The 11261-nt window shown below is 63.1% G+C and overlaps 1 protein-coding gene across 1 annotated transcript; it reads left to right on the forward strand.

The window, feature by feature from the left end:
* The first annotated feature begins 604 nt into the window (after positions 1-604).
* On the forward strand, positions 605-11220 carry PKP3 (plakophilin 3). The gene is made up of 14 exons (XM_071559197.1): positions 605-874; positions 3618-3798; positions 4778-4854; positions 5039-5757; positions 6172-6295; positions 6426-6630; positions 6870-7044; positions 7269-7386; positions 7646-7813; positions 8112-8297; positions 8596-8749; positions 9020-9212; positions 9615-9702; positions 9986-11220. Exons 1-14 carry the CDS (start codon positions 641-643, stop codon positions 10019-10021), a joined length of 2658 nt encoding a protein of 885 aa, XP_071415298.1. The 5' UTR covers positions 605-640; the 3' UTR covers positions 10022-11220.
* Positions 11221-11261: the final 41 nt, after the last annotated feature.

An 11261-nucleotide genomic window follows, 5' to 3' on the forward strand; every position in this document is an offset into this window, starting at 1 on the left:
TCAGGGCTTGTCTGGGGTGTAGAGGCAAATGGGAGATGGGAGCAGCCTCACTGAGGGGCTGCCCCAACCAGGGGTTTGGAAGGAGTATGGGAGCCTCCCAGCAGCCCCTGGCTGAGAATGGACCACACTGACAGCAGTGGCCATGTGGAGGGTCCCGGCAGCTTCCAGCCCTGCATTAGGCATTGCCAAGGGCTCCCCTCTCAATAGCCCCTGGTGAGTGTGGGGTACAATGGGGGGACCTGGGCTGCAATGGCAGGGTAAGTGGTGGCCCCCAAACTGGTTTGGCCCGTTTCAAACGCTCCCTCAACTTATCTGGCTTCAAAGGGCTCGTGCTCCATCCCACGCACACAAACACGCTCCCTCCAAACCTGGGGGAGCTCCCTTGCATCCCAAAAATTGTGCTTGCCCCCAAGCACTGCCTCCCCTCCATCTTCTGGCACCACAAAACCCTCCCTGTCACACACATGGGTGCCCCATTCTGGGAATTCAGGGGGATGCGGTGGGAAGGACATGTTGGCTCATGGCCATGGTGGTGGTGGGGATCCTTGGGGACTCTGGAGCATCATGATGGCGGCTGAGACTCAGCTCCACTGTGGGTGTGGGGACCCCCGGATCCTCCACCGGCGCTCCTGCTGTGCTGATGATTCTGAGGAGCCACCCTGAGCCCCGAAAGCCCAGCCTTGGCGGGGAGACAAGCGGGTTCCATGCAAAACCTCAGCGAGGAGACTGGTTGGGCGAGGTGCGGGGCGGGCCCCGCGCGCCCCACGCCTGCTGCAGACGCCGGCGCCCACCCGCACCCCTGCAGCACCCAGGGGTGCACCTGCCTGCCGGGAGGATGCTGCAGGGCAATGGCTCCTCGGGGCCACCCAGCCAGGTATGTGCCGGTCGGTCCCATGGCCATCAGAGTGGCCATCCCCCCTGAAAGTCCTCGGGAAGAGCCGGTGCCACCCTGCCACCCCTCCCCACCACCAGTCCCAGGGGTCTAGGGCTCCTATATGTGGGTGTGGTGACTGCCTGATCCTGGCCAGCTTTGTCCAGGAGGCATCGCCCTCCCTCCTCATGCCTCAGTGTCCCCAATGTGGCTCCTGGCACGTGCGCCACGCCGGCCACTCCCTGCTCAAACGCCGATGGCACCGGCGGGCTCAGCCGACCCTGGGTGTAGGGATGGGTGCTCGAGCTGGATAGGTGGGGTGGGAGAGGGTTGGATGCTCCCAGGAGCTGAGTCTCTCTGGGAAGGTGGCTCTGTCACCCCACGAGGGAGCAACAGAGGTGCTTCCAGGCTGACAGGAGGCATCAGCAACTGGTTTAGGGACCCCCAGACTGAGTTTGGTTATCTCTGTGTTGCTCTGGCTGTGATCGGGTCCTCTCGGGACTCCTTCAACTTTGCTCCGAATGTGTTTGTTTGGGTTTTGGTGAGGATTTTTTGTTGTTGGTTTTCTTGTTTGTTTTGTTTTGTTGGTTTTTTTGGGGCCGATTTGCTGTTTTTAAACCCTCTGCCACATCCCCCTCCCATCCAGCCCTTCCCCAGTTAGGGAGCCGCTTGACGAGGCGAGCACTGGCCGTCCCGACTCCAAACCTGCCCCGAACTCCCCGGGACCCCTGAATTTGCCCTTGGAAGCTGCACGGCATTGCCATGCTGGGAGCTGGACAGGGGCTCGAAGGGGAGGCAGACCTTGGGGGTGGGGGTTGCCAGCGGGCTTGGGGGTGTCCGTGAAGCCCCTTTGCCCCCTGGGGCTGGAGGGGCTCCCGGGATGGCCCCGATCCCCTGGGATCCTGGCACGGGGACGGCAGGCAAGCGTTGGCTTGCAGAGGGAGCGATCCGCCCCCTCCCCGCCCGCTGCGGGGGGAACCCGTGATTCATCCCGGCTCGCAGGGCTGGGAGCGCCCGCTGAGCAGTGCCAAACGCGGTGTGCCCGTGGGGCGGTGCCGAGGTGGGAGAAGAGGGGGGTCTCGGGAGTTTTCCTGCGTGTTGGACCCCAAAAGGGTTGGGGTTGACCCTTGAGCAAAAAGGGACCCCCACAAACCCACGAGGTTGAAGCCCCCCGGAGTTGGGGAGGTGGATCCCTGGCACGACGGTGGCACCAACAGGGACTCGGGGAGGCCATCAGGGGACCGTCATCCCGAAATGCTGGCCCGCAGCTCTTGCCACCCCGCCCCATCCGCGGCTCCTGCTGACGGCGGCACATTCCTCAGGGACAGCCGCCCTTTTCACCCCCGACCGAAGCGCAAACCTGGTGTCGCTGCCGGGTGTTGTAAACCTGGCGCAGCCCAGCACGCGGTGACGCCAAGCGCTGAACCAGGGCTGGCTGTGGAGCCAACCCGTCCAGCCTGGCTGGGGACGAGCCACCGTGTCCCCGAGCAGGGGCAGAGCCGCTGCCCAGCCGGGGCTGAGCACGGCCGCAGCTCTGGGCAGCAATGAGCAGCTCGGTCAGCGAGCTGGGGCTGCGGGAGAGCGGCGTGACCTGACACCAGGGCGGGTTTGGGGGCTGACCCCGAGCACATCAGGCTGGGGGGATGCGGTGTCCTCCAGTCTGGCCGTGCCGGGCTCGGCAGATGGGGTGAGGCTAATTAGTACCTGTGGTACTGAGTCACCGCGTTCGTCACCGCGGGCCCGCGGCGCTCAGCCACCCCTTTTTTATTATTGTTGTTTTTTAATTCCCCGACTGATTTGAAAACCAAAGCAGGGAGGGCCCAGCCAGGAATTACTTCAGGGAGACCCCGCTCCGGGCTGGACCCTGGTGCCCAAGGGGCACTCAGGGGACTGGGGCCCTTGTGGGGCTGCCAGGGGGTCCAGGGTGCCCCTGGAAAGTGCTTCAGGAGTCTGGGGGTCCCTAGGGAGGCTATTTGGGAATTAGTGGTGAGTGATGTGAGGGGGTCAGGGCATGCTGAGGAACCTCCTTGGAGTGCAGGGGTCTCCTGGAAGGCCATGTGGGGGTCTGGGGCTCACTGGAGAGAGAATGGGGTGATACAGAGCTCTATAGGAAGGTCATTTGGGGTTGAGGGCTCTCCTACGAGGTTCTCTGGGGGTCTCAGGCACGTTGGAGGGACAATGTAGGGGTCTGAGGCTCAGTGGCGGGGCTGTGTGAGTCTCTAGGAGTCAATGGGAATGTTGTCTAGGGTGCCCGGGGTTCTTCTAGGAGACCATGTGAGGCTCCAGGGCTTATTGGAGGGACAATGTGAGGGTCTGGGAATCAGTTTCAGGACCAACTGAATCTCTGGGGATCAGTAGGGAGGCTGCTGGGGGAGTCCAGGGCTCTCCTGGGAGGTAAAAGGGGCAGCTGCCCGTGGCTTTTCCCAAGGTACGACCCCCACCCAGACCCCTGGATTGTCCATTTCCCTTGTGCCCTCGTCCCCGCGAGGTCGCCCCTGGGCTCCTCCACCTGCGGGGGTGATGATGATGGTGATGATGGTGACGGTGTCCCCAGTGGGGCCCCCTCCTTCCCGCCGGCGGCGGCGGCGAGGCGTGGCAGCGGGGCGGGACGGACGGGACGGGACGGAGCCTCCCTACGGCTGGAAAACGCCGCCGCCACCGCTCACCTGCGCACGGCGGCCGGGCTGGCCGGGCCCCCCACGCCGCCATGCAGGAGACTAACGCCTTCCTGCTGTCGGCCCTGCAGCCCGAGGCCGGTGTCTGCTCCCTGGCCTTGCCCTCGGACCGGCAGCTGGACGAGCGTGGCCGGGAGGCGGCCGAGGCCCAGCGTCTGCGCAGCGCCCGCGTCCAGGAGCAGGTCCGCATCCGCATGATGCTCCGGGGGCAGGCGCCCACCCGCCCCGAGGACATCGTGGACGGCAGCAGAGGTGGGAGCTCTGCCCTGGGACCCTCGGGCATGTGTGGTGGGACAGGTGGCAGGGGCCCCTCGGGTGGCACTGGGATCCAACCACACCCTGGCTGGAGGTTTGGGGGTACTCCCCACTCTGGCTGAGCCCCCCGAACACCCCTGAGCAGCCCCAGCACTGGGACAGGGGTAGTGCAGCCCCAGCGTGGGCTCATTTTGCCCCACTCGGGGTCCTGCCTCAGTTGCCCCACCTGCCCCAGGAGGGATTTGCACTGGTGGGGGTTCCATTTCCCACCCTGGGCTGGAAGGGGGGGAAGTTTTTCCCACCCTGGCAGAGCCCCCCCGGCCCCAAGTGGTGCCGCTGGCTGGGCTCCAGCTCCTCCATTTAACGTCTGCGCCGGCAGCCTCCGCCCTGCCGCCTCTCCTGGCACTGCACAGGATCCCTGAGCCCCCGGTCCCCTGTGCTGGGGGGCCCTGGTGGTGGGGACAGACGCCCCCTTGGCACTCTGAGGGCTGCCCAAGGTGCAGGTGTGAGTCACACTCCCAGCACCGCCGGGGCTGGTGGTGTCCCCATCCCATCCTGCCAGCAGCCCTGGGGCGGTGGCACAGCAGATGGGCAGCGTGAGGTGCCAATGGGTGCAGTGGGGTGTCTGGATCCCTGTCAAGGTCCTGTCCACAGGGTGGGAAAGCCAGGACTGGCTTTGGGGGATGCCAATCTGGCTGTGGTGGAGACCAGGCTGAACCGCCGCGTCCCCGCCAAGGTGGCAATTAGTGCCCTCACCGTCGGGGTACAATGCAGGGCGGGGAGGCCACTTCAGCTCCTCGTGGCCAGTAGGCAGGTGAAGGTAGCCTCCTCCCACCCCTTCATCCCCCTAGTGCCACTAGCACTGCCACAGCTCCCACAGCAGGTCCCCCTGGGATGAGCTGGGAGGATCTTTGATCCCTAGGACTCCCTTTTACCCCTCCATGCTTGCATTGACCCCTCTGTTGGTGTCCCTCAGGTGGTCAGTATGGCACAACCCTGCACTCCTCCTTCACCTCCCGCTCCCAGAGCAATGGTGTGGACCCCAAAGCCTCGGTATGTACTGGGGAGTTTGTCCCCCACCCTGCCCATTGCTGCGGTGGCTGGGGATCCTTGCAGAGACCTCAGCTGTAGCTTTGGTTGTGCCAAGAAGGGCTCCGGGCTCCATCCTTTCCTCCCCTGCAGTGAGGACAGAGGGGTAGACTCTTGCCCATGCTAACCCCTTGCTTTCCCCCCACAGCTGTACCAGCCACTGGTCAAGAAGGATTTTGGCACCCTGCGGGGCAGCGGGTGGTCCTCTCGCTCGGCTGTGGACCTCACCCCGCACAAGCGCATGGCCACCATCAGCAACGGGAGCCTGGCCAAGGGCCGGGGCTATAGTGCTGGCTACGCAGCCTCACAGGTGGCCAACACCTCACCACGGCCCAGCTCCTTCCATGAGCGCAACTACCGCTGCCGGCAGAACTTCGACACGCTCTCGCTGCGCTCCCTGCGCCTGGCGGACGGGCCCCTCCAGCCCCCCGGCCTCGCTGATGACCGATACAGCATCCTGTCGGAGCAGCTGGACGCACCGGGGCACCGGTCGTTTTACAAGAGCCAGGGTGGCAGTGGCAGCTTTGCCCGGTCTTTTGCCTTTGAGCGGCAGCTGAGCACTGGCACAGCTGCCAAGGCCGGCTGTGAGTGGCTGGAGGGCGCCGAGGGGCCGCCGAGCCGCACCATCCGTGCCCCTGCCATGCGGACGCTCCAGCGCTTCCAGAGCAACAACCGCTCACGGCTGAGCACTGGCTCCTTTGGTGGAGTGTCTGCGGGCAGCACGGGCACCTTCTTGGGGCTCGGGGAGCACAGCTCCCGTGCCCCCTCCGTGCGCAGCCTGGCCGAGTCCGGCCACCACCTCCCAGAGCCGCGCACCATGGAGATGTACAATGGGCACGGAACACTGATTGGACACCATGCTGGGGGGTGAGTGCTGTAGGGCTGCTCTGGTGATGCTTAGTCCTTGTCCTGTGAAGGTGAAGCCCTCAAGCTCCCACCAGGTGCAAGGAATGCAGGAGGAGGGGTGGGGTGGTGGGCACAGCTTGGTCCCGTGGTGATGTCCACAGCATGGGCTGACCCCTGACTGTGTCCTGCCTGTGACCTTGGCTTCTCCATGGACACATCCTGAGACACAGGGGAAGGAAGGTGCTCGTCCTCCTGGGACTGGAGTCCTGTGCCCTGGAATACAGTGGGAGGGAGATGGGCTGGGAGGCTCCTTGGGGATATGGAGATACGGTGGAGAGGGAAATAGGTTGGTGGGGCTCTTTGGAGAAGCAGGATGTGGTGGACGCAGAGTTGGAGGAACTCTGGGAAGTCCCTCTCACCTGGCTGTGGTTCCAGGTTTGATGACATTGACCTGCCCTCAGCAGTGAAGTACTTGATAGCCAGCGACCCCAACCTGCAGGTTCTGGGTGCTGCCTACCTGCAGCACAAGTGCTACAGCGACAGCAGTGCTAAGAAGCAGGTGAGCCCCCAGAGCCATGGGAGAAAGGGGTGCCCCAGCCCCTCCACCATGGCAGGCGCCCCGGGAGGGTGGAGGGACTGGAAGGAGCCCTGGGAGCATGGTGTGTCTGACCCCCTGGGCTGTCCCCCAGGCCCGCAGCCTGCAGGCCATGCCCAAGCTGGTGAAGCTGTTCAACAGCCCAAACCAGGAGGTGCAGCGCCACGCCACCGGCGCCATGCGCAACCTCATCTACGACAACGCTGAGAACAAGCTGGCGCTGGTGGAGGAAAACGGCATCTACGAGCTCATGCGCACCCTGAGGGAGCCTGACGACGAGCTCCGCAAGAATGTCACAGGTTGGGGACAACAGGGGAGGTGGGCACCTCCCCTGGGGATGGCACTCTACTCCCCCAGCTACCCTGTGAATAGAGCTGGGATGATGCTGTGCAGGGATGATCCCTTTGCATCCTTTGTCACCTGCTCTCTCCCACGGCTGTTCCTGCCTGTGGGCAGTCAGCATGAGCCCCCCAGGGAGGTGAGGTGGGATGAATGTACTTTTCAGCTGTTCTGGTACTGAAGATTCCACTCTATGCAGGGATCCTGTGGAATCTCTCCTCCAGTGACAACCTGAAGGATCGCCTGGCACGAGACACACTGGAACAGCTCACGGACCTAGTCCTGGTTCCACTGTCTGGGCTGGGAGGTTCAGGTGTCATCCAGCAGAACCCCTCAGAGGCCGAGATCTTTTATAACTCCACGGGCTTCCTCAGGTACCTGCTCCAGGTCCTCCCACAGGGAACAAAGTTTTGGGGCAAGGAAAAGACATAAGAGCAGGGCTTGTTTCTGGAGTGCCCCTGACTTGTGCACCCAAGCAAAGTCTAGTCAGCCCCACAGAAGAGGTAGCAGCTGCCCCCTCAATGAGGTGCCCAGGTCAGGAGGGGGGTGGCTGTGGGGGATCCCTTTCTTTCTGTGACAGATCACCATTCCCATGCAGGAACCTGAGCTCCGCTAGCCAACAGACCCGGCAGAAGATGCGTGAGTGCCACGGGCTGGTGGACTCCATGATCCACTACGTGAACAGCTCCCTGGAGGTGGGGAAGTCAGAGGACAAGGTGAGCCCTGGGTGCTGGGGAGCTGAGTTGCTGCTTCCCCCTCTCTGTGGTCACAGGACTGTTGGGGTGCAAAGGCACGTCCTGATGTTGTGGTGGGAAAACCAGCCTGGCTCCGTTTGGTCTCACTGGGCACAGCAGGCACACCTGATGTTATGACTGGCCACGGAGCTCCACAGGATCACATCCCAGGGGCTTTGCCAGCTGGGGACAACCTGGCAGGTGGCACAGGGTGGCCCCATCACATCCCATCTTCCCCCAGAGCGTGGAGAATGCCGTCTGTGTCCTGCGCAACCTCTCCTACCGCCTGTATGACGAGATGCCCCCATCCTCGCTCCAGCGCCTCGAGGGCCACAGAAGGAGCGCAGGTGGCACAATGACAGGGGAGCTGGTGGGCTGCTTCAGCCCCCAGAGCAAGAAAGCCCGTGAGGTCAGTGTCACCAGGGTGGGGTTGGCACTGGGAAGCGCTGGCAGCAGAGATGATGCCAGGGTGGAGGTGGACGCTGGCCTTGGCTGGTGGGTGGGACACAACGGATGAGCTCAGTGGAGGGTGAATCAGGTGTTTGGGGTGAATCAGGGTGCTGAACCCCTGCTTTTCCATGCCATGGGGCATGACGCAGCCAGGGTGATCTGCCAGGTCCCTGCCCAGGCAGGGAGGAAGGGACACAGGCAGCGAGGAATGCTGTAGAAGGGCTACCCCTCGAGTCTAATGTGCCCCTGTCCCACAGCACTACCTGAACGCAGACATCGTCACCTTCACGGAGGTCTCCAAGGACCCCAAGGGCATGGAGTGGCTCTGGAACCCGCAGATCGTGGGCATCTACAACCGGCTGCTGCAGCGCTGCGAGCTCAACAAGCACACGACAGAGGCGGCCTCGGGTGCCCTACAGAACATCACGGCCGGGGACCGCAGGGTGAGGCAGGGGGCGTGCCAGGGGCGTGCCAGTGGGTCCCCACCACTTGGCCATCGCGGCCGTACCTGGGGAGGGTGGACGCCCCCAGGACGGGAAGCACCTTCCTTCCTGGGTTAGCACCTGGGCAGGGGGTCATCCCAACCTGGCCCCGGTGAGTGGGAGGAAGAGGAAGGGGAGGAGAAAGAGGAGGGAAAAGAGGGAGAAGAGAAGGAAGGGGAGGAGGAGGGAGCCAGGGGAGGAGGAGGGAGCCACTGAGTGCCCGGCGGGAGTTTCCAAGTAGGTGTGTTTGCTTTGGCAGTGGGCAGGGGTGCTGAGCCGGTTAGCACTGGAGCAGGAGCGCATCCTGAACCCCGTGCTGGACCGTGTCCGTACCGCCGATCACCACCAGTTGCGCTCCTTGACCGGGCTCATCCGCAACCTGTCCCGCCATGCCCGCAACAAGGATGAGATGTGTGAGTGCCGGGAGGGAATGCGAGCCTGGGAGGGTGCCCAAGGGGTGCCTTCCAACCTTTTCCTTCTCGGTCTGGTCTCCAGTTAACCCCAACCACGTCCCAGTCCCATCCTGCCTGCTCTATCCTTGCTCACAGCTGAGCACACGGGCTGGTCCATCCCCATTTTCTAGACACGGCTGGACCTTCTGTCCTCTCCTTGCCCCCGCCCCCGAGGGTGCTGCGTGTCCCCCTCGGTCTGGCCACCAGCCCTGATGTGCCCTTTGCCCCCAGCCACCAAGGTGGTCAGCCACCTGATCGAGAAGCTGCCAGGGAGCGTGGGGGACAAGGCACCGCCTGCCGACGTCATCGTGAACATCATCGCAGTGCTCAACAACCTGGTGGTGGAGAGCCCCATGGCTGCCCGGGACATCGTCTACTTTGACGGCCTCAGGAAGCTCTTCTTCATCAAGAAGCGGCGGGACAGGTGGGAGCTCCTCGTCTGTCCCAGCTCCCACGTGGGCTCTCCTGCTCTGCTCTCCCTTTTCTACCCTGGTCCAGCACAGTGGAAAGGAGTCACAAGTCTTCCTTCCCTTCCCTTGGTGTTGGGAGTCCCCAGACTGGCTCAGAGTGGCCTTGTGGCCACCTGCCAGCTCTCTGCAATCCTCACAGGACATCCCATCACTGCTGAAGCCACCTTTTCCCATCAGGATGCTTCTGCTCCCTGTTGCCCAGTGTGGTGGGCTCCAACCTTTTGCCTCCTGCCTGTCCCCACCCACACTAAGCCCCTAGAGCCTCCAGGCCTCTCTAGGGTGGTCTCCTTAGGCTAGTGGGCACCGTCCCATGCTCAGCACTCTCTAAAACTCATTGCATCCTATCCCTGTCCCAGCTCAGACAATGAGAAGTCCTCCCGAGCCGCAGCCAGCCTCCTGGGAAACATGTGGCAGTACACTAAGCTCCACCGGGACTTCAAGATGGTATGTACCCATTACAGAGCCTCTTGCATCCTGGGCAGGTCCTGAGGTGGGAATCCCATGGGAATCAAGGCCAGGAGATTCACCCTGGGGAACTATACGACCCAAATGCTTCCTGGCACACAGCAGGTCCCCACTCAACCCTGCTCCTCCTGAGGGTGGAGACATCCCAGAGCATTGTCTCTGTGCAGGTGGGGTGGGGGCAGTGTGGCCCGTAAATGCTGGAGAAGAGGGGTCCATATGTGCATTCCCACTGCCCTGTGTGATGGAGTCTGTCTCTTTGCAGAAGGGGTACCGGAAGGAGGACTTCCTCAGCCTGTGAGGACACCCAGGAGCTGGAATGCCCCACTGGGATGCTCCATGCTGCTGGCCATGCCCTGGGGAGGCTGCTCACCATCGGATCCCCGCTCTGTAGCCTAGTTCCTGCCACATCCTGTGTGCCTCCTCCTCTGCTGGGTCCCCTTACCCTCCCTCCTATCCAGCCTTAAACCCAGAGGCTGCTTCTGGCTCTTCTGTGGGGTCCTACTTAGTGGTGGACTGCCCCACAGCACTCCTTGGGGACCCTCCCCACTCTCAGGCAGCTGGCTGCAAAACTCAGCTTGTCCCATGGCTTGACAGAGGGGCAGGAGCCACAAGGATTTGGAAAGGCTCCTGTAGAGCAATGCTGGAACAGGGGGGTTTCTGGGGGTGCTTCATCCCAGCTGCCTGAGCCGTGGGGCTGGGTGGGTGTCAGTGCCTTGTACCAGTGTGGGATACATGTTCTGTGCCCCAGCTGGGTGGGGACTGGGCTTTGCATGGCTTGGGGGGCTTGGAGCGCTCTGGGGTGGCTTCCCATAGTTTATGAGGTGGCACAGTGACTTCGGAGAGCTGGGAAGCACTGTCAGTGATGAGGTGCTGCGTGCCCTCTCTGTCAAGGATGGCTGGAAGGGGGATGTGTGTGACTGGGGCTGCCTGTGCCCTCACTGCAGGAAGCCAGGGGGGTCTCTAGAACCCCATCTGTCACTCCATGGGGACTGTCCCAGTGTGGCAGAGCTGCCACTGTTCCTCAGCAGCTGCAGCCAGGGCTGGGCCTGGCTGGTGCGGCAGGAGCAGGATCCTGGCAGGGTTGTGTTTGCTGAGCGGCATCGCCCCATGGGTGGGGAAGTGCTCCCAGTGGCCTCGATGCTGGGTGCAGGCGGGGCAGTGGGTCCAAAGCTCTCCCTGCCACAGCAGTGGCCAGGCCGGGGCACACGGGTGGGCTGCAGGGTGGCTTTGGGCTGTCAGTGGGGCTGGGGAGAGCCCTTGAGCTTGGGGGGGCACAGCACACCCCAGGGGAAACGAGGTTGCATAGGTGGAGGGTTGGGAATGGGGGATAGTGGGTGGTGCTGCTGGAGGGGCCATATTCAGGGGTGATGTGCCCCCTTGGTGAGTGGCACCTGGCCCGGTCCTGGCAGGACATCACACAGGGTGTTTGCCTCCCCAGCATTCCATGTACAAACCCCCCTAGCCCTGTGTACCCTGAAATAAAGGCCTTGAATGATGCCCAGCTGCCCCTGTGCTTGGCTGGCACATGGGAGGGGGGA

Source organism: Pithys albifrons, chromosome 6 (assembly GCF_047495875.1).
Source record: "Pithys albifrons albifrons isolate INPA30051 chromosome 6, PitAlb_v1, whole genome shotgun sequence".
Taxonomy (NCBI): Eukaryota; Metazoa; Chordata; class Aves; order Passeriformes; family Thamnophilidae; genus Pithys; species Pithys albifrons.